At 54.1% G+C, this 27,270-nt stretch overlaps 1 protein-coding gene and 1 long non-coding RNA gene across 2 annotated transcripts in view; one reads left to right on the top strand and one right to left on the bottom strand.

The window, feature by feature from the left end:
• Window positions 1-27,270, top strand: part of SND1 (staphylococcal nuclease and tudor domain containing 1) — a 126,909-nt gene that overhangs the window by 21,547 nt on the left and 78,092 nt on the right. The window contains exon 10 of the mRNA XM_090126737.1: window positions 9,958-10,071. Coding sequence (XP_089982863.1) covers window positions 9,958-10,071 — 114 coding nt within the window. The remainder of the gene's footprint in view (window positions 1-9,957; window positions 10,072-27,270) is intronic.
• LOC149919316 (uncharacterized) lies at window positions 10,477-11,375 on the bottom strand. Its single transcript, XR_016460447.1, has 3 exons — window positions 11,296-11,375; window positions 10,776-10,836; window positions 10,477-10,558 (listed from the first exon to the last, which is right to left on the bottom strand). It is a non-coding gene; the product is annotated as an uncharacterized LOC149919316 (long non-coding RNA).

Raw genomic sequence — 27,270 nt, 5'->3', positions numbered from 1 at the left:
TTGAACTGGGCTGCACATGGTGATGCTCCCAGTTTGTACTGGGCTGCACATGGGATGCTTCTTGTTTGAACTGGGATGGACATGGGATGCTCCCAGTCTGTACTGGGCTGCACATGGGGATGCTCCCAGTATGAACTGGGATGGACTGGGTGATGCTCCCAGTTTGTACTGGGCTGCACATGAGGATGCTCCCAGTCTGAACTGGGCTGCACATGGGGATGCTCCCAGTTTGAACTGGGATGGACATGGGGATGCTCCCAGTTTGTACTGGGATGGACATGGGATGCTCCCAGTTTGCACTGGGCTGCACATTTTACCTTCCCCCTTTGCAGTGCAGAGCTGCGCAATGCTGGCACCTCTGTTGGGGGGGGGGGGGGTTTGAGGGGGTGTTGGGAAGTTGGGGGGGGGGGGGGGGATGGGGAATTGAGGGGGGGGGCTGGGGGGGGGCTGGGGGGGGGCATTAGTCACGCTTTGCTCAGCAGCTCTGCGAGGGGGCGGCCGGGAGCTGCTGGCATTTTGGCAAACCTCGGTTTGCTGCCTTCCTCCCTTCGCTGTTTGCTGGGGGGGTAATTTTTTTTTTTTTGGGGGGGGGGGGGGGGGGGTCAAAACCATTGGGGTTTGGGTTCCGGGGGGGGGGGGGGGGGCTGACATCCATATTTTTTCCCCTTCCCCAATGGTTGCATATGGATGGGGATTGGGGGGGGCTCAGTCTGTGCCCCCCCCCACCCCATATGTGCCCCCCCCTCCACCCCAATGAATGAATGGTGATGTGGGGGGGGGCCTTGATCTGTGCCCCCCCCCCACCCCATATATGCCCCCCCCACCCAAATGAATGAATGGTGATGTGGGGGGGGGCCTCGATCTGTGCCCCCCCACCCCACCCCATATGTGCCCCCCCGACCCCAATGAATGAATGGTGATGTGGGGGGGGGCCTCGATCTGTGCCCCCCCCCCCACCCCATATGTGCCCCCCCCCTCCACCCCAATGAATGAATGGTGATGTGGGGGGGGGCCTCGATCTGTGCCCCCCCCCACCCCATATGTGTTCCCCCCACCCCAATGAATGGTGATGTGGGGGGAGGGGGGGCCTCGATCTGTGCCCCCCCCCACCCCATATGTGCCCCCCCCCCCCCACCCCATATGGGGACAGCCAGCCATTTTTTCCCCTTCCCCAATGAATGGTAATGGGGGGGGGGGCTCAGTCTGTGCCCCCCCCCCCCACCCCAATGAATGGTGATGGGGGGGGGACCTCGATCTGTGCCCCCCCCACCCCATATGTGTCCCCCCCCCCGACCCCATATGGGGACAGCAGTGATGTGTGCCCCCCTGGGGGGGGGGGGGAAAGAGGGGACCCCCCCCCCATCTTGTTGCCATGGTGAGGACAAAGTGGGGTTTTTTGGGGTCATTTTGGGGTGGTTTTGGGGTTCTTTGGGGTCGTTTTTGGGGTATTTGGGGTCGTTGTAGGGTTTCTTGGGGTCGTTTTGGGGTTTTTAGGGTCGTTATGGGGTTTTTTGGGGGTGTATTTGGGGTCATTTTGGGGCTCTTTGGGGTCGTTTTGGGGGGTTTTAGGGTCGTTATGGGGTTTTTTGGGGTTGTGTTTGGGGTCATTTTGGGGTGGTTTTGGGGTTCTTTGGGGTCGTTTTTGGGGTATTTGGGGTCGTTTTGGGGGTTTTTAGGGTCGTTATGGGTTTTTTTGGGGGTGTATTTGGGGTCATTTTGGGACTCTTTGGGGTCGTTTGGGGGGTTTTTAGGGTCGTTTTGGGGTATTTGGGGTCGTTATGGGGTTTTTTGGGGGTGTATTTGGGGTCATTTTGGGGTTCTTTGGGGCCATTTTTGGGGTCGTTCTGGGGCTCTTTGGGGTCATTTTGGAGCTCTTCGGGGTCGTTTGTGGGGTTTTTGGGGGTCATTCTGGGGGTTTTTTGGGGTTGTTTTTGGGGTCATTTCGGTGGTATTTGGAGTCATTATGGGCTTTTTTGGGGTTGTATTTGGGGTCATTTTTGGGGTTTTTAGGGTCGTTATGGGGTTTTTTGGGGGTGTATTTGGGGTCATTTTGGGGCTTTTTGGGGTCGTTTTGGGGGGTTTTAGGGTCGTTATGGGGTTTTTTGGGGGTGTGTTTGGGGTCATTTTGGGGTGGTTTTGGGGATCTTTGGGGTCGTTTTGGGGTTTTTTTGGGGTCGCTATGGGGTCTTTGGGGTCGTTTTGGGTTTTTAGGGTCTTTATGGGGTTTTTTGGGGGTGTATTTGGGGTCATTTTGGGGCTCTTTGGGGTCGTTTTGGGGGTTTTAGGGTCGTTTTGGGGTATTTGGGGTCGTTATGGGGTTTTTTGGGGGTGTATTTGGGGTCATTTTGGGGTTCTTTGGGGCCATTTTTGGGGTCGTTCTGGGGCTCTTTGGGGTCATTTTGGAGCTCTTCGGGGTCGTTTTTGGGGTTTTTTTGGGTCATTCTGGGGTTTTTTTGGGGTTGTTTTTGGGGTCATTTCGGTGGTATTTGGGGTCGTTATGGGCTTTTTTGGGGTTGTATTTGGGGTCATTTTGGGGCTCTTTGGGGTCGTTTTGGGGGGTTTTAGGGTCGTTATGGGTTTTTTTGGGGTTGTGTTTGGGGTCATTTTGGGGTGGTTTTGGGGTTCTTTGGGGTCGTTTTTGGGGTATTTGGGGTCATTTTGGGGTATTTGGGGTCGTTTTGGGGGTTTTAGGGTTGTTATGGGGTTTTTGGGGTTATATTTGGGGTCATTTTGGGGTGGTTTTGGGGTTGTTTTTAGGGTCGTTTTGGGGTGCTTTGGGGTCATTTTGGGGGACTTTGGGGTCATTTTGGGGTTTTTTAGGGTCATTTTGGGGTTCTTTGTGGTCACTTTTGGGGTTCTTTGGGGTTGTTATGGGGTTTTTGGGAGTTGTATTTGGGGTCATTTTGGGGCTCTTTGGGGTCATAATTGGGGTCGTTTTGGGGTTTTTATGGTCATTTTTGGGTTCTTTGGGGTCATTTTTGGGGTTCTTTGGGTCACAATTGGCGTCGTTTTGGGCTTTTTGGGGTAGTTTTTGGGGTTTGGGGAGTCGTTATGGGGTTTTTTGGGGTTGTTTTGGTGATCGTTTTTGGGGTCCTTTGGGGTCATTTTTGGGTTCTTTGGGGTCATTATGGGGTTTTTGGGATGGTTTTGGGGTTCTCTGGGGTCGTTTTGGGGATTTTTTGGGTCGTTTTTGGGGTCATTTTGGGTTTTTTTGGTTTTTTTTAGGGACTTTATGGGGTTTTTTGGGGTTGTATTTGGGGTCATTTTGAGGTGCTTTGGGGTCATTTGGGGTTTTTTTTGGGTTGTTATGGGTTTTTTAGGGTCATTTTGGGGTTTTTGGGGTCGTTTTCGGGGTTTTGGGTTTTTTTGGGGTCCTTACAGGGTTTTTTGGGGTTGTTTCTGGGGTCCTTTTGGGGTGCTTTGGGGTTGTTTTTGGGGTTTATGGGGTCATTTTTGGGTCCTTTGGGGTCTTGTTTGGGATCATTTTTGGGTTTTTGGGGGGTTTTTGGAGACGTTATGGGGTTCTTTGGGGTTGTAATTGGGGTCATTTTGGGGCTCTTTGGGGTCATTTTGGGGTTTTTTGGGTTCATTTTGGGGTTCTTTGGGGTCGTTTTGGGTTTTTTTAGGGTCATTTTGGGGTTTTGGGGGTTCATTTTGGGGTTATTTGGGGTCATTTTGGGGGGCATTTTGGGGGCCGTTTGGAGGTCATTTTAGTTTTTTTTAGGGTTGTTATGGGATTTTTGCGGGTAGTTTTTGGGGTTTTTGGGGTTGGTTTCGGGTTCTTTGGGGTTTTGGGGGTCATTTTGGGGTTCTTTAGGCTCATTTTGGATTTTTCTGGGGTCGTTTTTGTTTTTTTGGGGGGTCATTTTGGGGTTTTTTGGGGTTATTTGTGGAGTTCTTTGGGTTCATTTTGGGGCTGTTTTGGAGGTTTTTTTGGGTTTTTTGAGGTCGTTATGGGGTTTTGGGTTTTTTTCGGGTTGTTATGGTGATTTTTAGGGTCATTTTGGCATTCTTTGGGGTCGTTTTTGGGTTTTGGGGGTCGTTTTTGGGATCAGTTTGGGGTTTTCGGGGGTCATTTTGGAGTTTTTTAGGGTTATGGGATTTTTGGGGGTCATTTCGGGGTTCTTTTTGGTCATTTTTGTTTTTTTTGGGGTTGTATTGTGGTTCTTTAGGGTCATTTTGGGTTTTTCTGGGGTCGTTTTTGGGGTTTTGGGGGATCAGTTTGAGTTTTTTTTGGGGTCGTGATGGGTTTTTTGGGGTCGTTTTGGGTTTCTTTTGGTCATTTTTGGGGTTCTTTGGGGTTTTTTAGGGCCATTATGGGTTTTTTGAGGTCATTATGGTGCTCTTTGGGGTCGTTTTGAGGTTCTATGGGGTCATTTTGGGGTTTTTTGGGGTCATTTTGGGTGTTTTGGGGGTCATTTTTGAGGTTTTTTGGGTCATTTTGGGGGGTTTTTGGGGTCATTTTTGGGTTTCTTAGGGTCATTTTGGGGATGTTTGAGGTCGTTTGGGGCTTTTCTGGGTCATTTTGGGGTTCTTTTGGTTGTCATGGGTTTTTTGGGGTCATTTTGGGGTTTGTAAAGGGACATTTTGGGATTCTTTGGGGTCATTTTGTTTTTTTTAGGGGTCGTTTTGGGGTTTTTGGGTCATTTTTGGGGTTTTTGGGGTCATTTTTGGGGTCATTTTGGGGATTCTTTGGGTTGATTTTGGGCTTCTTTAGGTCATTTTGGGCTTCTTTGAGTCATTTTTGGGTTCCTTGAGGTCATTTTGGGCTTCTTTGTGTCCTTTTGGGGCTCTTTGGGGTCGTTTTGGGATCATTTTGAGCTCATTTGCCATCATAGATTGGATCACATCCTGACCCCCACGTTGGCTCCAGCCCCCCCTAAATCACATCCTGCCCCCCCCATGTTGGTTCCAGCCCCCCCAAATCACATCCAACCCCCCCAGGTTGGCACCAAACCCCCAAATTACATCTGTCCCCCCCCAGGTTACATCCTGCCCCCCCAGATTTGCTCCAGCCCCCCCCAAACCCCCTCCAAGTCACATCCTACCCCATAGCTCATATCCAGCCCCCCAGGTTGGTTCCAGCCCCCCCAAATCACATCCTACCCCCCCTAGGTTGGCTCCAGCCCCCCAGGTTACATCCTGCCCCCCCAGGTTGGTTCCAGCCCCCCCAAATCACATCCTCCCCCCCCCCCCAGGTTGACTTCAGACCCCCAACTTACATCCTGCCCCCCAGACCTGGTTGGCTTCAGCCCCCCATGTTACATCCTACCCCCCCCCAGGTTGACTTCTGACCCCCAAATCACATCCTACCCCCCAGGTTGGCTCATCCCCTATTTTGCATCCTCCCCCCCCCACCCAGGTTAGGTCCTGCCCCCCCACCCCATAGTTGATTCGGGGTCCTGCGTGCAGCGCAGGGTTTGCTTTGGGGGGGGAAGGGGGGGAGGGATGGTTTGGATGAGCTGGTTGATGTGGGGGGGGGGGGGTGAAGGGGGAGGAGGGGGGGGCGGATGGAGGGATGGAGATGTGAGGAGGCAGCAAACTGCGCCCGCTTCCCTGCGTCAGCACTCAGGAATTGGGGCACGCAGCCTCCAGCCGCATGCATTGCGTTGCATTGTGTTGCATTGCTTTGCAGGGGCTCAGATCCACCCCCTGGGGGTCCTCACGTGCCCCCAGGTGGGGGGGGGGATTAGAAGGGGTGGGGGGGGACGACCTTGCATTGCATTGCATTGCATTGCAGGGGCTCAGATCCCCCCCTAGGGTCCACACGTGCCCCCAGGTTGGGGGCAATTAGGGGGGATGGGGAGGGACAGCCTTGCATTGCATTGTGTTGCATTGCTTTGCAGGGGCCTCAGCTCCCCCCCTGGGGGTCCTCACGTGCCCCCAGGTTGGGGGGGGGGGATTAGAAGGGGTGGGGGGGGACGACTTTGCGTTGCATTGCATTGTGTTGCATTGCAGGGGCTCAACTTCCCCCTGGGGTCCCCACGTGCCCCCAGGTGGGGGGGAATAGGGGATGGGGGGGGGTGGGGGGAGGACGACCTTGCATTGCATTGCATTGCATTGCATTGCAGGGGTTCAGATCCCCCCCTGGGGCCCTCATGTGCCCCCAGGTTGGGGGCAATTAGGGGAGTGGGGGGGGGGACAGCCTTGCATTGCATTGTGTTGCATTGCATTGCATTGCATTGCATTGCACTGCATTGCATTGCAGGGGCTCAGCTCCCCCCTGGGGTCCCCACGTGCCCCCAAGTTGGGGGGAGTAAGGGATTGGGGAGGGGGGGGGGGGGATACCCCTTGCCTTTGGGACCCCTTTCCCTCGATGCCGTGGGGGGGGGGGGTGAACCCCGAGCGCCGTCCTAATGAACTGCTGCCCTAACGAGCCGCTCTCGTTAGCAGGAAGCGCCGTGGCACAGCTGGGGGACCCGTTGAATGGTCCCTCTGTTCTGTTGCAAAGGGGGTGGGGGGGGTTGGGGGGAGGCCAGGACTGAAGGCATGCTGCCTTGCGCTGTGTCGTCTCGTGTTTCCCCCCCCCCCATTCCATTCCCCTCCTCCATCCCCCCCCCATTCCTCTTCTCTCCATCCCTGTCCCCCCATTCCATCCCTGTCCCTCTCCCTCTTCCTGTTTCCCCCCCCTTCCATCCCTGTCCCCCCCCAAACTCCATCCCTGTGCCCTCCATCCCTTCCCCCATCCGCATCCCCCCCCCTACATTCCTTTCTCATCCCTGTCCCCCCCCCCCCCCACTCCCTCCCTGTCCCCCTTTCCATCCCTCTTCCCCTTCCATCTCTTTCCATCCCTGTCCCCCCCCACGCTCCATCCTTTGGCCCCCCCTCTATCCCTGCTTCTCTTTCCATCCCTGTTCACTCCCCCATCCCTGCCCCCTCATCCCTGTCCCATTCCCCCATCCCTGCTCCCCCCCCTCCATCCCTGTCCCCTCCCTCTGTCTCCATTCCTTCCATCCCTGTCCCCCCCATCCCTGTCCCACTCTCCTATCCCCATCTCCCCTCATCCTTCTCCCCCCATCCCTGTTCCCTCCTATCCATCCCTATTGCCCCCATCCCTGTCTCCCAACTTCCCTATCCCCCACCATCCCTGTCCCACTTCCCCATCCCTATTTCCTCCATCCCTGTCCCCCCCTCCATCCCTATTCCACCCCATCCCTGTCCCCCCATCCCTTTCCCCCCTCCATGCCCATTCCCTCCATCCCTGTCCCCCAACCTCTCTACCCCCCTCTTCCCTCTCCCCCCTTCCACCCCCCCCTTCCCCCCAACCCCAGTTTCCCCCCCCCCCCCAAAGCTCTGCCTTTGTGTACATATGGGGCAGAACCCCCTCCCCTTCCCCCTCCAAATGAACTACAAGCTCTGTGTCCCCCCCCCAGCGCCGCTCCGAAGCTCTGTGCAAAACGTGGGCACGGATCCCAGGGTTACACCCCCCCCCCACCACCCCAACCCCCCCCCCTCCCCCTCCCCAACCCTTACAGTGCCCTGGAGCTGGAGATGCGATGACTCCACTGAGCGCTGCGCACGCCGAGCGCTGCAGGCTGTCCCCCCCCCAAAAAAAAACTCCTTCCTCCCCCCCCTCCAACAACAACACAGGGCAGAGAGCACAGCAGTGGAGGCAGGGATGGCCCCGGGGGGGCTCTGTGCTGAGCAACCCCGGCGATCCAGAGTGTCTGTTTTAATCCTCGTTCTCCTGTAATCCTCTTATCCCTTCGGCTCCGCGCCGCTGGATGCGCTCAGTGGGGCAAAAAGTGATGGGGGGGGGTTGGAGGAGGGGGGGTGGGGGGAGAGGGGAAGGCTGCCCTCTGCTTCTTGCTGTGGGATTTGTGGATTTTGTGGTGTAAAGCAAACCGTCCCATTGCTCGAGGGGGAAGTGGGCATCGTGGTGGTGTCCGTCTGTCCACCTCCTAGCTGTCCTTCCCTGCGTTCGTCGCTCTGTGTGTCTCTCCTTCCATCCCTTCTTCCTTCCGCCCATCCCCACGTTCGTCTGTCCATCCGTCAGTCCATCCGTCCATCTGTGCTTTCCTCCATCCCTCCCTTTTCCCTCCATGCGTGCGTCCATCTGTCTGTCCCTACATCCGTCTATCCATGACTCCGTCCGTCCATCCTCTCTTCCCTCCACACACCCGTCCATCCATCCATCTATCCATCCATCCATCTGTCCATAAGTCGTCTGTCCATCCATCCATTCATCCATGCTTCCCTCCATCCATCCCTCCATCCATCCATCCACCACCCACCCTCGTGTCCATCCCTTCATCCATCATTCCATGAGTCCATCCATGCATTCCTCCATCCACCGTCCATCCATCCGTCCATCTGTCCATCCCTCCATCCATCCATGTGTCCATCCCTACATCCATCCATCCATCCATCTGTCCATCCCTATGTCCATCTATCCATGACTCCATCCATCCGTCCCTCCATCCATCTGTCCATACCTTTGTCCATCTATCCACAACCCCATCCATCTGTCCATCCACCCACCCACTATTGTGTCCATCCCTCCATCCATCCATCTGTTCATCCATCTGTCCATCCCTACATCTATCTATCTATAACTCCATCCATCCATCCATCCCACCATCCATCCATCCATCCATCCACGTGTCCACTCTACGTCCATCTGTCCATGATTCCCTCCCTCCATCCATCCATCCATCCATCCATCTGTCCATCCCTATGTCCATCTATCCATGACTCCATCCATCCATCCCTCCATCCATCTGTCCATACCTTTGTCCATCTGTCCACAACCCCGTCCATCTGTCCATCCACCCACCCACTATTGTGTCCATCCCTCCATCCATCCATCCGTTCATCCATCTGTCCATCCATCCATCCATGTGTCCATCTGCCCATAACTCCATCCATCCATCCATCCACCCACCCTCGTGTCCATCCCTTCATCCATCATTCCATGAGTCCATCCATGCATTCCTCCATCCATCTGTCCATCCCTCCATCCATCCATCTGTCCATCCCTCCATCCATCCATGTGTCCATCCCTACATCCATCTGTCCATAACTCCATCCATCCAGCCATCCATCCATCCATCCATCCATCTGTCCATCCCTACATCCATCCATGTGTCCATCCCTACATCCATCCATCTGTCCATCCCTATGTCCATCTATCCATGACTCCATCCATCCATTCCTCCATCCATCTGTCCATACCTTTGTCCATCTGTCCACAACCCCATCCATCCACCCACCCACTCTTGTGTCCATCCCTCCATTCATCCATCTGTCCATCCATCCATTCATGTGTCCATCTGCCCATAACTCCATCCATCCATCCATCCCTTCATCCATCATTCCATGAGTTCATCCGTGCTTTCCTCCATCCACTGTCCGTCCATCCATCCATCCATCTGTCCATCCCTCCATCCATCTATCCATAACTCCATCCCTCCATCCATCCATGTGCCCCTACATCCGTCTGTCCATAACTCCATCCATCCATCCATCCCTACATCAATCTGTCCATCCATCCCTCCCTCCCTCCATCCATCCATCCCTCCATCCATCTGTCCATAACTCCATCCATGCTTTCCTCCATCCACTGTCCATCTGTCCGTCCCTACATCCATCTATCCATCCCTCCATCCATCCATGTGTCCCTACATCTATCTGTCCATAACTGCATCCATCCATCCATCCCTCCCTCCCTCCCTCCATCCATCCATCTATCCATCCCTACATCCATCTGTCCATAACTCCATCCCTCCATCCTTCCATCCATCCATCCATCCATCTGTCCGTCCCTCCATCCATCTGTCCATAACTCCCTCCATCTCTCCCTCCCTCCCTCCATCTGTCCATCCCTCCATCCACCTGTCCACAACTCCCTCCATCCATCCACCTGTCCACCCGTCCCTCCATCCATCTATTCATGACTCCATAAATCCGTCCCTCTGTCCCATCCTCCCCTCTCACCACCCCTCTCTCCCTCCTCAGGTGATGCAGGTGCTGAACGCCGACGCCATCGTGGTGAAGCTCAATTCTGGTGACCACAAAACCATCCACCTGTCCAGCATCCGACCGCCGCGGCTGGAGGGCGATGCAGCGCAGGTGAGGGCAGGGATGTGGCCGTGGGGTTGGGGGTCTGCCCATCCCCGGGTGGTTCCCTTGTTTCCACGTCCCCTGATGAGCTGTAAGAAGCAGTGATGGGGCACCTGGGGCACGGTGGTGCTTGGGGCATCGTGGTACATGGAGAACCGTGGCACCTGGGGCGTGGTGGCACGTGGAGAACAGTGGGACGTGGTGCATGGTGGCACCTGGTGGCACCTGGAGTGGGGCCTGGTGGCACTTGGTGCCTTGGGGTATGTGAAGATTCATAGTTCTTGGTGCATGGTGGCACCTGGTGGCACCTGGGGGATGGTGGTACGTGGGGAATGGTGGCACCTGGTGGCACCTGGGGGATGGTGGTACGTGGGGAATGGTGGCACCTGGTGGCACCTGGGGTTGGGGCATGGTGGCACCTGGTGGCACCTGGGGGATGGTGGTACGTGGGGAATGGTGGCACCTGGTGGCACCTGGGGTTGGGGCATGGTGGCACCTGGTTCCTCGTGGTACTTGGAGAACCGTGGCTCTTGGTGCGTGGTGGCACCTGGTGGCACCTGGGTTGGGGCATGGTGGCACTTGGTGCATGGTGGTATATGGAGAACTGTGTCATTTGGTGCATGGTGGCACCTGGTGGCACCTGGAGTGGGGCGTGGTGGCACTTGGTGCCTTGGGGTATGTGAAGATTCGTAGTTCTTGGTGCATGGTGGCACCTGGTGGCACCTGGGGGATGGTGGTACGTGGGGAATGGTGGCACCTGGTGCATGGTGGCACCTGGTGGCGTGTGGGTTGGGGCATGGTGGCACCTGGTGGCACCTGGTTTGGGGCATGGTGGCACCTGGTGGCCTCGTGGTACTTGGAGAACCGTGGCTCTTGGTGCGTGGTGGCACCTGGTGGCACCTGGGTCATGGTGGTACGTGGACCCCAGATCCCATCCCTTTGATGCCATCCCCACGATCCCATCCTCAGGATCCCGTTGTCCCCAGGATCCCATTGTCCCCACGACCCCATCCCCACGATCCCAACTCCATGATCCCATCCATGGGATCCCACCCCCACAATCCCATCCGCTTGATCCCATCCTCAGGATCCCATCTCCCTTATCCCATTCCCACGATCTCGTCTTCAGGATGCTGTTGTCCCCAGGATCCTGTTGTCCCCACAATCCCATCCCCACGATCCCATCCCCTTGATTCCATTCCCAGGATCCCACCTCCACGATCCCATCCCCACGATCTCATCCTCGGGATGCCGTTGTCCCCACGATCCCACCCCCTTGATCCCATCCCCCGTGATCCCATCCCCACTATCCCATCCTCAGTATCCCATCTCCCTTATCTCATCCCCATGATCCCATCCTCAGGATGCCGTTGTCCCCAGGATCCCATCCCCCATGATCCCACCCCCATGATCCCATCCCCACAATCCCATCCTCAGGATGCCATTGTCTCCAGGATCCCGTCCCCTTGATCCCGTCCCCTTGATCCCATCCCCAGGATCCCACCCCCATGATCCCATCCTCAGGATGCCGTTGTCCCCAGGATCCCGTCCCTAGGATCTCATCCCCACAATCCCATTCCCTTGATCCCATCCCCAGGATCCCATCCTCCACGATCCCACCCCCACGATCCCATCCCCCGTGATGCCATCCCCACAATCCCATCCCCACGATCCCATCCTCAGGATCCTATCTCCCTTATCCCATCCCCATGATCCCATCCTCGGGATGCCGTTGTCCCCAGGATCCCATCCCCACGATCCCATCCTCAGGATCCCACCCCCATGATCCCATCCCCATGATCCCATCCCCACAATCTCATCCTCGGGATGCCGTTGTCCCCAGGATCCCATCCCCACGATCCCATCCCCACGATCCCATCCCAAGATCCCGTTCCCCCCTCCCCCCCTGGGAGCACGATGCAGCTCAGGACCCTCCCCCCTCCCCAATCCCTGCGCATCGCATCCCCTCCCATCGAATCGCATCCCCTCCCATCGCCAGCAGGAGAGGCAGCATTTCGAACTGCTTTATCTTTCTGTGTCCTCTGTGCCCTTCAGCAGCGCTTGGCAGCTGGGGGGGGGGGAGCCGTGTGGGTCAGGCTGGTGTCCCATGCAAGCTCCCCACACAACCTGACCCCAAAGCATCCGCGTTGGGTGCAGCAATGAGGGCCGAGCGCCGAAATCGGAGCGACCCCCACCCTGAGAACTTCTGCCATGTGGGGCCGAGCTGCTGCCACCTCCACCCACAGGAGGAGGGGGGACCCGTGGGGACAGCAGAGCTCGTCCTGAGATGCTCTGGGACGTTTGCAGCTCGAAATAGCAGCCCGTGCCCACGGCTGCCGGCACCCTGCAGCAAAAGCCCGGCGCTGCGCGATGCCCCGCGGCTCTCCGTGCCCGCGTGACCTCAACCATCAGCATAACGTTTCCCCCCCCCCCTCCCTCCTCTTCTTTTCCCCTTCAGATCGTTTGCTTGAAAGCAATCTGCAGTTTAATGAGCAAGAGATGATCCCCCCCCCGGCTTGGCTGCACCCGCATTTTGCTGCCGGGGCTGGGAGTTGGAAAACGCGGGGCTGTAAAAGGGGAGCGAGGAGAGGGGATGGGGTTTGGTGTAAGTGGGGGGACTTTTTGGGCACAAGGGGTTCCCTGGGCGCCTTGAGGGTGATCGGAGCACCTCACCCTGGTGTTGGCTGAGCTGTGAATTTGGGGGTTGGTGGATTTAGGGGGTGGAGGTGCACCTTTGGCTGAGCTCTGGATGCGGGGCTTGGAGTGATGGGGGGCATTTTTGGGGCACGAGCAGCTCTTGGGGCACATTTTTTAGGGGGGCTGGAGAGTGGGGTTCACACTTTGGGCACCCACTGCTCCATCCCTTCAGCACCTCCTGTCCTGTGGGTTGTGCTGTCTGTCCGTCTGTCCGTCCATCCATCCCCGGTCCCGGGATGCAGCGCCGTGTTGGGACGTGGTGTGACTCAGAGCTGTGCCTCCCCCGGGTTCCAGCAGCTCCCTTATCCCCACAGCACGTGGAGGAAACCTTGATTTCAGCTGGGCGTGTTTTTTAATCACGAGCTCATTCCCCCAGACGGCTTAATTACAGAACCTCGTTAGCGCTCTGCGTTCGAGCGAGTCGCCTTTGCCCAATGGGTGCTGCCAAGCTGCACTGATCCCGGCGTTTATCTAAATGAATATCTTAAGTGGGAATGCTGACAGAATGGGGGTGTTGGAGAGCAGAGCTCCAGGTGTGCTCCCGTTGCCCATCTGGGGAGGGGAGCTGCCAACCCCTCTCCCTTTTGCTCGTTGCCCCTCAATGGCTCTGCCGTTGCTTTGGGCTCCTCTTAGTGCCTTCATCCTTGATGCCCGTGGTTGTGGATGGGGTCCTGTGCAGCCTGAGCTGATGGGGGGCACCCCAGCCCATGGCAGGGATGGGGCTGGGGAGGGTCCTTCCGACCCAATCATTCTACAGCTCTGTGATCCATAAGATCCCTCCCAACCCAACCATTCTACAGCTTTATGATCCCTAAGATCCCTTCCAACCCAACCATTCTACAGCTCCATGATCCGTAAGATGCCTTCCAACCCAACCATTCTACAGCTTTATGGTCCATAAGATCCCTCCCAACCCAACCATTCTACAGCTTTATGGTCCATAAGATCCCTCCCAACCCAACCATTCTGCAGCTCCATGATCCGTAAGATGCCTTCCAACCCAACCATTCTACAGCTCTGTGATCATTAAGGTCCCCCCCAACCCAACCACCCTGAGGTTCTGTGATTCCATGATTCTGTGATTCCATTGTCCCAATATTATTCCACGATTCCACAATTCTGTGATTCTAGGATTCCACGATCCCACGACTTCATGATCCCATGATTATATGACTCCACGATTCTAGGATTCCATTACTCTACGATACCACAATTCTTTGGGTACACCATTCTGTGACTCCATGATCCCATGATGATAATGAATGCAATTCTGCTGTTCCACGATTCCTTCGTTCTATGCTTACATCATCCCACGATCCCATGGAACGGCTTGAGTTGGAAGAGACATCCAAGATCCTCCAGTTCCAACCATGATCCCATGATTCCCCAATGCCAGGATTCTCTGCTTCCTTGATTCCATGATTCCACAATCCCACATTTCTGTGATCCCGTGATCCTGAGATCCCATAGAAGCTCTTGGGTTGCAAGGGACCTTCAAGATTCTGCAGTCGCAACCACAATCCCATCATTAAATGATGCCAGGATTCAATGCTTCCTTGATTCCATGATTCCACAATCCCACACTTCTGTGATCCCATGATCCCATAGAATGGCTTTGGTTGGAAGAGACCTCCAACATCATCCAGTTCCGTCCACATTTCCATGATCTCACAACCCCATGATCCCATAAAACCTCTTGAGTTGGAAGAGACCTTTCAAGATCCTCCAGTTCCAACCACGATCCCATCATTCCATGATGCCAGGATTCAGTGTTTCCTTGATTCCATGATTCCACAATCCCACATTTCCACGATCCCATGATCCCATAGAATCATGGCTTTCATGGAATCATAGAATCTTTGGTTGGAAGAGACCTCCAACATCATCCAGTTCCAACCAAATCTCCATGATCTCCCAACGCCTTGGTCCCATAAAACCACTTGGATTGGAAGAGACCTCCAACATCATCCAGTTCCAACCATGATTCCATGATTCCCCAGTGCCAGGGTTCTCTGCTTCCTTGATTCTATGATCCCATAGAATGGCTTTGGTTGGAAGAGACCTCCAACATCATCCAGTTCCAACCACAATCCCATCATTCCATGATGCCAGGATTCAGTGCTTCCTTGATTCCACGATTCCACAGACCCACATCTCCATGATCCCAGGATCCCATAAAACCACTTGAGTTGGAAGAGACCTCCAACATCCTCCAGTTCCAACCATGATCCCATGATTCCCCAATGCCAGGATTCTCTGCTTCCTTGATTCCATGATTCCACAATCCCACATTTCTGTGATCCCATGATCCTGAGATCCCATAGAAGTTCTTGGGTTGCAAGGGACCTTCAAGATTCTGCAGTCCCAACCACAATCCCATCATTAAATGATGCCAGGATTCAATGCTTCCTTGATTCCATGATTCCACAATCCCACATTTCCGTGATCCCATGATCCCATAGAATGGCTTTGGTTGGAAGAGACCTCCAACATCATCCAGTTCCATCCACATTTCCATGATCTCACAACCCCATGATCCCATAAAACTTCTTGAGTTGGAAGAGACCCTTCAAGATCCTCCAGTTCCAACCACAATCCCATCATTCCATGATGCCAGGATTCAGTGTTTCCTTGATTCCATGATTCCACAATCCCACATTTCCACGATCCCATGATCCCATAGAATCATGGCTTTCATGGAATCATAGAATCTTTGGTTGGAAGAGACCTCCAACATCATCCAGTTCCAACCAAATCTCCATGATCTCCCAACGCCTTGGTCCCATAAAACCACTTGGATTGGAAGAGACCTCCAACATCATCCAGTTCCAACCATGATTCCATGATTCCCCAGTGCCAGGGTTCTCTGCTTCCTTGATTCTATGATCCCATAGAATGGCTTTGGTTGGAAGAGACCTCCAACATCATCCAGTTCCAACCACAATCCCATCATTCCATGATGCCAGGATTCAGTGCTTCCTTGATTCCACGATTCCACAGACCCACATCTCCATGATCCCAGGATCCCATAAAACCACTTGAGTTGGAAGAGACCTCCAACATCCTCCAGTTCCAACCATGATCCCATGATTCCCCAATGCCAGGATTCTCTGCTTCCTTGATTCCATGATTCCACAATCCCACATTTCTGTGATCCCATGATCCTGAGATCCCATAGAAGTTCTTGGGTTGCAAGGGACCTTCAAGATTCTGCAGTCCCAACCACAATCCCATCATTAAATGATGCCAGGATTCAATGCTTCCTTGATTCCATGATTCCACAATCCCACATTTCCGTGATCCCATGATCCCATAGAATGGCTTTGGTTGGAAGAGACCTCCAACATCATCCAGTTCCATCCACATTTCCATGATCTCACAACCCCATGATCCCATAAAACTTCTTGAGTTGGAAGAGACCCTTCAAGATCCTCCAGTTCCAACCACAATCCCATCATTCCATGATCCCAGGATTCAGTGTTTCCTTGATTCCATGATTCCACAATCCCACATTTCCACGATCCCATGATCCCATAGAATCATGGCTTTCATGGAATCATAGAATCTTTGGTTGGAAGAAACCTCCAACATCATCCAGTTCCAACCAAATCTCCATGATCTCCCAACGCCTTGGTCCCATAAAACCACTTGGATTGGAAGAGACCTCCAACATCATCCAGTTCCAACCATGATTCCATGATTCCCCAGTGCCAGGGTTCTCTGCTTCCTTGATTCCATGATCCCATAGAATGGCTTTGATTGGAAGAGACCTTCAACATCATCCAGTTCCAACCAAATCTTCATGATCTCACAATGCCTTGGTCCCATAAAACCACTTGAGTTGGAAGAGACCTCCAACATCATGCAGTTTCCATGATCCCATCATTCCATGATGCCAGGATTCAGTGCTTCCTTGATCCCACGATTCCACAATCCCACATTTCCACAATCCCATGATCCCATAGAATCGTGGCTTTCATGGAATCATAGAATCTTTGGTTGGAAGAAACCTCCAAGCTCTTGGGTTGGAAGGGACTTTCAAGATCCTCCAGTTCCAACCACATTTCCACGATCTCACAACCCCGTGATCCCATAGAACCACTTGGGATGGAAGGGACCTTCAAGATCCTCCAGTCCCAACCACGATCCCACAATCCCACAATCCTACAGCCCCCTGGTCCCACATTCCCTGCCATCCCTGCCACGCTGTTGTGACCCCCCCACGCTCAGAGCATCACTGCTCTGTTGCACCACTTACCGAGCAGCCGTTGCACGCCGCCACGCTGCTCTGCACTCAACGAGCATAAAAGATTAACGAGGAACAAACCCGCTGCTCATCAGTGTCTCATCTCCACTTAATTGCTGCTACACGAATCGTGGTAACTCATCCGTGGATCGCATACCAGCGGCTTAATGGGCAAAGCAGGGCTGCATTCAGGAGGGTTGTAGGGCACAGAGCGAGCGCTGAGGTTCCCCATCAATATTTGATGGGGATTTGATTGCTCCCTGGGTGAAAGCAGCTCTTCTGCTGCATGGATTGCCCCGGGCAGGTCATGCAAAGCTGCAGCCCGTGCAGCGTGCAATGTGCAGCATGCAGGGGGATGCTGCGAGTGAGCAGGAGGAGAGGGAGGCGTTGCACTGTGTGCAGTGGTGCACGGTGTGCTGGAGTGCATCCAGAAGGGGCAGCATGTGGTGTGCAACGTGTGCAATAGCACGTGGGATAGTGCAAGGTGTGGGAGAGCACGTCACGTGCAACGGTGCAGCAGTGCAGCACTCAGCGTTCTGGAATCACAGAGGCATTGAATCGCCGTATGATGGATTTATAGAGGCGTAGAATCATGGATCGATGGAATCACGGAGGTACAGAATCCGAAAATCATGGATTCATAGAGGCGAATCCCAGAATCATGGATTCATACAATCATGGAATCACAGAGGCATAGAATCCCAGCATCCCACACTCGTGGGTTCGTGGAATCACAGAGGCATAGAATTGCAGAATCATGGAATAATGGAGTCGTGGAATCCCAGAATCATGGATTCATGGGATCATAGAGATAAAGAAACATGGGATCTCGTAGTTCATAGGGACAGTGCCAGAATCATGGGATCGTAGAGGAATAGAATCCCAGAATTGTGGATTCATGAAATCATAGAGGCAAGGAATCCCAGTCGTGGCATCATAGAAGAATAGAATTGTGGCGTCACAGAGGCAGAGAATCCCAGAATAATGGATTCATGGAGTCGTAGAGGCATAGAATTCAAGAATGGTGGATTCGTGGAATCGTAGAGGCAGAGAATCCCAGAATCGTGGAGTCATGGAATCATAGAGGCAAAGAATCCCAGAATCATGGAGTCATAGTGTCCCAGAATCATGGATTTGTGGAATCATAGTGGTAAAGAATCGCAGAATCATGGGATCGTAGAGGAATAGAATCCCAGAATCATGCATTCATGAAGTCATAGAGGCAAAGAATCCCAGAATTGTGGCGTCATAGAGGCAGAGAATCCCAGAATGAGGGATTCCGGGAATTATAGAGGGAAAGAATCCCAGAATTGTGGCATCACAGAGGCAGAGAATCGCAGAATCGTGGATTCCTGGAACCATAGAGGCAAAGAATCATGGAATCATGGAGTCATAGTGTCCCAGAATCATGGATTTGTGGAATCATAGTGGTAAAGAATCCCGGAATCATGGGATCATAGAGGAATAGAATCCCAGAATCGTGGATTCATGAAATCATAGAGGAATAGAATCCCAGAATTGTGGAGTCATAGAGGCAGAGAATCCCAGAATGAGGGATTCATGAAATCATAGAGGGAAAGAATCCCAGAATTGTGGCATCACAGAGGCAGAGAATTGCAGAATCGTGGATTCATGGAACCATAGAGGCAAAGAATCATGGAATCATGGAGTCATAGTGTCCCAGAATCATGGATTTGTGGAATCATAGTGGTAAAGAATCCCGGAATCATGGGATTGTAGAGGAATAGAATCCCAGAATCATGGATTCATGAAATCATAGAGGCAAAGAATCCCAGAATTGTGGCATCATAGAGGCAGAGAATCCCAGAATGAGGGATTCATGGCATCATAGAGGCAAAGAATCCCAGAATTGTGGTGTCATAGAGGCAGAGAATCCCAGAATGAGGGATTCCTGGAATTACAGAGGCAAAGAATCATGGAATCATGGAGTCATGGAATTCCAGAAGCATGGATTTGTGGAATCATAGAGGCATAGAATCCCAGCATCATGGAATCGTAGAGGAATAGAATCCCAGAATCGTGGATTCATGAAATCATAGAGGCAAAGAATCCCAGAATTGTGGCATCATAGAGGCAGAGAATCCCAGAATGATGGATTCGTGGAATCACTGAGGCAAAGAATCATGGAATTATGGAGTCATAGTGTCCCAGAATCATGGATTTATGGAATCATAGTGGTAAAGAATCCCAGAATCATGGGATCGTAGAGGAATAGAATCTCAGAATCGTGGATTCATGGAATCATAGAGGCAAAGAATCCCAGAATTGTGGCGTCATAGAGGCAGAGAATCCCAGAATGAGGGATTCCTGGAATTATAGAGGCAAAGAATCATGGAATCATGGAGTCATAAAATTCCAGAATCATGGATTCATGCAATTATAGAGGCATAGAATGCCAGAATCACGGAATCATGGTGACATAGAATTACAGAGTCATGGAATCTTGAAGTCATAGAGGCATAGAAACCCAGAATCATGGATTCTTAGAGGCATAGCATCATGGAATCCCAGAATTCGGGATTCATGGAATTTTAGAGACATAGGATCATGGATTCCTGGAATCACAGAGGCATTGAATCACTGTATCATGGATTTATGGAGACGTAGAATCACAGAATCATGGATTCATGAATTGTAGAGATGTAGAATCCCAAAATCATGGATTCGTAGAGATGTAGAATAGAGCATAGAAACGTGGAATCCCAAAATCATGAAGTCAGAGAAGCCCAGAATCATGGAATTATGGATTCATGGAATCATAGAGATGTAGAATCATGGATTCCTAGAGGTATAGAATGACAAATAATGGATTCCTGGAGGCACAGAAACATGGAATCCTTCAATCATGGAATCAAGAATTCATGGAATGATAGAGGTAAAGAATCATGGAATCTTGGAGTCATGGAGGAGAAGAATCCCAGGATCATGGGATGCTTAGAGGCATCGTGGAAGGAGAACGGAGAGAGGGGTGGAGAGATGGATGGATGGAAGGATGGAGGTATGGGTGGATGGAAGGAGAGAGGGTTGGATGGATAAAAAGGATAAATGGCAGGATGGAAAGAAGGAAGGATGGATGGGTGGATGGATGGAGGGATGAAGGAAGGGATGGATGGTGGAGGGATGGGTAAACGGATGGAAGGATGGAGGGAGGGAGGGATGGAGGGATGGATGAAGGGATGGAAAGAAGGATGGAGGGACAGAGGGATGGATAAAGGGGTGAATGGTTGGAAAGAAGGATGGAGAGAAGGAGGGAGGAAGGGAAGGATGGATGGATGGAGGAATAGAGGGATGGATGGATGGACTGAGGGATGGATGGAGGGAGGAAGGGAAGGATGGAGGGAAAGAGGGATGGATGGATGGACTGAGGGATGGATGGACTGAGGGATGGATGGATGGACTGAGGGATGGATAAAGAGATGATGGATGGAGTTATGGACGGATGGATGGACACACAGATGGGGGGATGGACAGACAGATGGAAGGATGCACAAGGAGGGAAGGCTGTAGAGCTGGGGTGAGAAGGAAGAACTGTTGCAGGATGCTGATGGGGAGGGATGGTCAGACAGCTCTGGATGGCAAGGATGGATGCGAGGTGGGGAGCAGGGATGGAAGGACAGCGCTGGGAAGGGAAGGGAAGGGAAGGGAAGGGAAGGGAAGGGAAGGGAAGGGAAGGGAAGGGAAGGGAAGGGAAGGGAAGGGAAGGGAAGGGAAGGGAAGGGAAGGGAAGGGAAGGGAAGGGAAGGGAAGGGAAGGGAAGGGAAGGGAAGGGAAGGGGAGGGGAGGGGAGGGGAGGGGAGGGGAGGGGAGGGGAGGGGAGGGGAGGGGAGGGGAGGGGAGGGGAGGGGAGGGGAGGGGAGGGGAGGGGAGGGGAGGGGAGGGGAGAGGGGGAAGGGGAAGGGGAAGGGGAAGGGGAAGGGGAAGGGGAAGGGGAAGGGAGGGGAAGGAAGGGTTGAGGGGGGGGGCAGAGCCTTGCTGGAGGTCCTGCCCTCCCCCTGCAGCCCCACAGCTCCGTGTTGAACCTCTCTCCTTGTCACCGCGTGCCAATTTGCTGTGCTAATTGCTGAACAACTAACGAGCTTCGCTAATTGCGTTGGCGCTGGATGTGCACAATCCAGCTCCCCCCCCCCCCCTCCCCTTCTGAAAGGAGCTCCAAAGATGAAGGCTAATGCATTGATTTCCTTGATAATAAACCGACTTCCTCGGCGCACACCGTTAATTAAGTACGGCTAATTAGCCTTGTGGGTTGGTTGGTTTCCATTTCTGCACGGCCAAGAGGAAAATCCATGGCTGAGACCTGGGCTCTGCTTCGTGGCAGTGGGAGAGTGGGGGAAATGGGGAACAGATCGGGCTGCTGTGGCATCCAGAGTGGCACAGTGGTGGCATCCAGACTGGCACAGTGGTGGCATCCAGTGTGGCACCGTGGTGACATCTGTGACATCCAGAGTGGCACAGTGGTGGCATCCAGAGTGGGACAATGGTGGCATCCTGCATGGCATGGCAGTGACATCCAGTGTGGCACAGTGGTGGCATCCAGAGTGGGACAGTGATGGCATCCAGCGTGGCATGGCAGTGACATCCAGTGTGGCACAGTGGTGGCATCCAAAGTGGCACAGTGGTGGCATCCAGTGTGGCACAGTGGTGGCATCCAGGGTGGCACAGTGGTGGCATCCAGTGTGGCACAGTGGTGGCATCCAGGGTGGCATCCAGAGTGGCACAATGGTGGCATCCAGCATGGCATAGCAGTGACAGTCAGCGTGGCACAGTGGTGGCATCCAGAGTGGCATCCAATGTGGCACAGTGATGGCATCCAGCGTGGCATGGCAGTGACATCCAGTGTGGCACAGTGGTGGCATCCATAGTGGGATGGTGGTGGCATCGAGGGTGGCATCCGAACTGGCACAATGGTGGCATCCAGCATGGCATCGCAGTGACATCCAGTGTGGGACAGCGGTGGCATCCAGCGTGGCACAGTGGTGGCATCCAGAGTGGCATCCAGTATGGGACAGGATGGCATCCATTGTGAAACAGTGGTGGCATCCAAAGTGGCCTAGTGGTGGCATCCAGAGTGGGACAATGGTGGCATCCTGCATGGCATGGCAGTGACATCCAGTGTGGCACAGTGGTGGCATCCAAAGTGGCATCCAGAGTGGGACAGTGATGGCGTCCAGTGTGGCACAGTGGTGGCATCCAGTATGGCATGGTGGAAGCATACAGAGTGGCACAATGATGGCATCCAGGGTGGCACAGTGATGGCATTCAGTGTGGCTCTGTGATGGCATCTGATGTGGCACAGCTGTGACATCCAGTGTGGCACAGTGGTGGCACCTAGAGTGGCATCCAGAGTGGGACAGTGGTGGCATCCAGCATGGCATAGCAGTGACAGTCAGCGTGGCACAGTGGTGGCATCCAGAGTGGCATGCAATGTGGCACAGTGGTGGCATCCAGAGTGGCACAGTGGTGGCATCCAGAGTGGCATCCAGAGTGGGACAGTGGTGGCATCCAGAGTGGCACAGTGGTGGCATCCAGTGTGGCACAGTGATGATATCCAGACTGGCATCCATAGTGGCACAGTGGTGGCATCCAGTGTGGCACAGTGGTGGCATCCAGTATGGCATGGTGGAAGCATACAGAGTGGCACAATGATGGCATCCAGCATGGCATAGCAGTGACAGTCAGCGTGGCACAGTGGTGGCATCCAGAGTGGCATGCAATGTGGCACAGTGGTGGCATCCAGAGTGGCACAGTGGTGGCATCCAGAGTGGCATCCAGAGTGGCACAATGATGGCATCCAGCATGGCATAGCAGTGACAGTCAGCGTGGCACAGTGGTGGCATCCAGAGTGGCACAGTGGTGACAGTCAGTGTGGCACAGTGGTGGCATCCAGAGTGGCATCCAGACTGGGACAGTGGTGGTATCCAGCATGGCATAGCAGTGACAGTCAGCGTGGCACAGTGGTGGCATCCAGAGTGGGACAGTGGTGGCATTGAGTGTGGCACAGTGGTGGCATCCAAAGTGGCACAGTGGTGGCATGGTGGCATCCAGTGTGGCACAGTGGTGGCATCCAGAGTGGGACAGTGATGGCATCCAGTGTGATATGCCAGTGGCATCCAGTGTGGCACAGTGGTGGCACTAAATGTGGCACAGTGGTGGCATCCAGCATGGCATGGCAGTGACATTCAGTGTGGCACAGTGGTGGCATTCAGAGTGGCATCCAGTGTGGGACAGTGATGGCATTGAGTGTGGGACAGTGGTGGCATCCAAAGTGGCACAGTGGTGGCATGGTGGCATCCAGTGTGGCACAATGGTGGCATCCAGAGTGGGACAGTGATGGCGTCCAGTGTGGCACAGTGGTGGCATCCAGTATGGCATGGTGGAAGCATACAGTGTGGCACAATGATGGCATCCAGGGTGGCACAGTGATGGCATTCAGTGTGGCTCTGTGATGGCATCTGATGTGGCACAGCTGTGACATCCAGTGTGGCACAGTGGTGGCACCTAGAGTGGCATCCAGAGTGGGACAGTGGTGGCATCCAGCATGGCATAGCAGTGACAGTCAGCGTGGCACAGTGGTGGCATCCAGAGTGGCATGCAATGTGGCACAGTGGTGGCATCCAGAGTGGCACAGTGGTGGCATCCAGAGTGGCATCCAGAGTGGCACAGTGGTGGCATCCAGAGTGGCATCCAGAGTGGGACAGTGGTGGCATCCATAGTGGCACAGTGGTGGCATCCAGTGTGGCACAGTGATGATATCCAGACTGGCATCCATAGTGGCACAGTGGTGGCATCCAGTGTGGCACAGTGGTGGCATCCAAAGTGGCACAGTGGTGGCATCCAGGGTGGCACAGTGGTGGCATCCAGAGTGGCACAATGGTGGCATCCAGCATGGCATAGCAGTGACAGTCAGCGTGGCACAGTGGTGGCATCCAGCGTGGCATCCAATGTGGCACAGTGGTGGCATCCAGCGTGGCATGGCAGTGACATCCAGTGTGGCACAGTGGTGGCATCCATAGTGGGACAGTGGTGGCATCCAGGGTGGCATCCGAAGTGGCACAATGGTGGCATCCAGCATGGCATGGCAGTGACATCCAGTGTGGGACAGTGATGGCATCCAGTGTGGCACAGTGGTGGCATCCAAAGTGGCACAGTGGTGGCATGGTGGCATCCAGAGTGGGACAGCGGTGGCATCCAGCGTGGCACAGTGGTGGCATCCAGAGTGGCATCCAGTATGGGACAGGATGGCATCCATTGTGAAACAGTGGTGGCATCCAAAGTGGCCTAGTGGTGGCATCCAGAGTGGGACAATGGTGGCATCCTGCATGGCATGGCAGTGACATCCAGTGTGGCACAGTGGTGGCATCCAAAGTGGCATCCAGAGTGGGACAGTGATGGCGTCCAGTGTGGCACAGTGGTGGCATCCAGTATGGCATGGTGGAAGCATACAGAGTGGCACAATGATGGCATCCAGGGTGGCACAGTGATGGCATTCAGTGTGGCTCTGTGATGGCATCTGATGTGGCACAGCTGTGACAGTCAGTGTGGCACAGTGGTGGCATCCAGAGTGGCACAATGGTGGCATCCAGAGTGGCACAGTGATGGCATCCAGTGTGGCACAGTGGTGGCATCCAGAGTGGGACAGTGATGGCATCCAGTGTGGCACAATGATGGCATCCAGGGTGGCACAGTGATGGCATTCAGTGTGGCTCTGTGATGGCATCTGATGTGGCACAGCTGTGACAGTCAGTGTGGCACAGTGGTGGCATCCAGAGTGGCACAATGGTGGCATCCAGAGTGGGACAGTGATGGCATCCAGTGTGGCACAATGGTGGCATCCAGAGTGGGACAGTGATGGCGTCCAGTGTGGCACAGTGGTGGCATCCAGTATGGCATGGTGGAAGCATACAGAGTGGCACAATGATGGCATCCAGGGTGGCACAGTGATGGCATTCAGTGTGGCTCTGTGATGGCATCTGATGTGGCACAGCTGTGACAGTCAGTGTGGCACAGTGGTGGCATCCAGAGTGGCATCCAGACTGGGACAGTGGTGGCATCCAGCATGGCATAGCAGTGACAGTCAGCGTGGCACAGTGGTGGCATCCAGAGTGGGACAGTGGTGGCATTGAGTGTGGCACAGTGGTGGCATCCAAAGTGGCACAGTGGTGGCATGGTGGCATCCAGTGTGGCACAGTGGTGGCATCCAGAGTGGGACAGTGATGGCATCCAGTGTGATATGCCAGTGGCATCCAGTGTGGCACAGTGGTGGCACTAAATGTGGCACAGTGGTGGCATCCAGCATGGCATGGCAGTGACATTCAGTGTGGCACAGTGGTGGCATTCAGAGTGGCATCCAGTGTGGGACAGTGATGGCATTGAGTGTGGGACAGTGGTGGCATCCAAAGTGGCACAGTGGTGGCATGGTGGCATCCAGTGTGGCACAATGGTGGCATCCAGAGTGGGACAGTGATGGCGTCCAGTGTGGCACAGTGGTGGCATCCAGTATGGCATGGTGGAAGCATACAGTGTGGCACAATGATGGCATCCAGGGTGGCACAGTGATGGCATTCAGTGTGGCTCTGTGATGGCATCTGATGTGGCACAGTGGTGGCATCCAGCGTGGCACAGTGGTGGCATTCAGAGTGGCATCCAGAGTGGGACAGTGGTGGCATCCAGCATGGCATAGCAGTGACAGTCAGCGTGGCACAGTGGTGGCATCCAGAGTGGCATGCAATGTGGCACAGTGGTGGCATCCAGAGTGGCACAGTGGTGGCATCCAGAGTGGCATCCAGAGTGGGACAGTGGTGGCATCCAGCATGGCATAGCAGTGACAGTCAGCGTGGCACAGTGGTGGCATCCAGAGTGGCACAGTGGTGACAGTCAGTGTGGCACAGTGGTGGCATCCAGAGTGGCATCCAGACTGGGACAGTGGTGGCATCCAGCATGGCATAGCAGTGACAGTCAGCGTGGCACAGTGGTGGCATCCAGAGTGGGACAGTGGTGGCATTGAGTGTGGCACAGTGGTGGCATCCAAAGTGGCACAGTGGTGGCATGGTGGCATCCAGTGTGGCACAGTGGTGGCATCCAGAGTGGGACAGTGATGGCATCCAGTGTGATATGCCAGTGGCATCCAGTGTGGCACAGTGGTGGCACTAAATGTGGCACAGTGGTGGCATCCAGCATGGCATGGCAGTGACATTCAGTGTGGCACAGTGGTGGCATTCAGAGTGGCATCCAGTGTGGGACAGTGATGGCATTGAGTGTGGGACAGTGGTGGCATCCAAAGTGGCACAGTGGTGGCATGGTGGCATCCAGTGTGGCACAATGGTGGCATCCAGAGTGGGACAGTGATGGCATCCAGTGTGGCACAGTGGTGGCATCCAGCATGGCATGGCAGTGACATTCATTGTGGCACAGTGGTGGCATTCAGAGTGGCACAATGGTGGCATCCAGAGTGGGACAGTGATGGCATCCAGTGTGGCACAGTGGTGGCATCCAGAGTGGCACAGTGGTGGCATTCAGAGTGGCATCCAGTGTGGCACAGTGGTGGCATCCAGCATGGCATGGCAGTGACATCCAGTTTGGCACAGTGGTGGAATATGGGGTGGGATGATGTGGGGTGTGGGTTGGGATGGGGTGGGATGTGAGATGATGTGGGATGTGGGATTTGGGATATGGGGATGTAGGATATGGGATTGGGATATGGGATGTGGGATGCGGGATGCAGGATGTGGGATGTGAGATTTGGGATGCAGGATTGGGATGTGGGATTTGGGATGCAGGATGTGAGATTTGGGATGCAGGATGTGGGATGTGAGATTTGGGATGCAGGATGTGGGATGTGAGATGTGAGATTTGGGATGCAGGATGTGGGATGTGAGATTTGGGATGCAGGATGGGAGATTTGGGATGTGGGATTTGGGATGCGGGATGGGAGATTCTGGATGTGAGATGTGAGATTTGGGATGCAGGATGTGGGATGTGAGATTTGGGATGCAGGATGGGAGATTTGGGATGTGGGATTTGGGATGCGGGATGGGAGATTCTGGATGTGAGATGTGAGATTTGGGATGCAGGATGTGGGATGTGAGATTTGGGATGCAGGATGTGAAATTTGGGATGCAGGATGTGGGATGTGAGATTTGGGATGCAGGATGTGAAATTTGGGATGTGGGATGTGAGATTTGGGATGCAGGATGTGGGATGTGAGATATGAGATTTGGGATGTAGGATGTGAGATTTGGGATGCAGGA

The sequence above is a fragment of the Phasianus colchicus genome, chromosome 1 (assembly GCF_987193195.1).
Source record: "Phasianus colchicus chromosome 1, bPhaCol1.hap1.1, whole genome shotgun sequence".
NCBI lineage: Eukaryota > Metazoa > Chordata > Aves > Galliformes > Phasianidae > Phasianus > Phasianus colchicus.
This window is presented reverse-complemented; position numbering and strand designations above follow the sequence as displayed.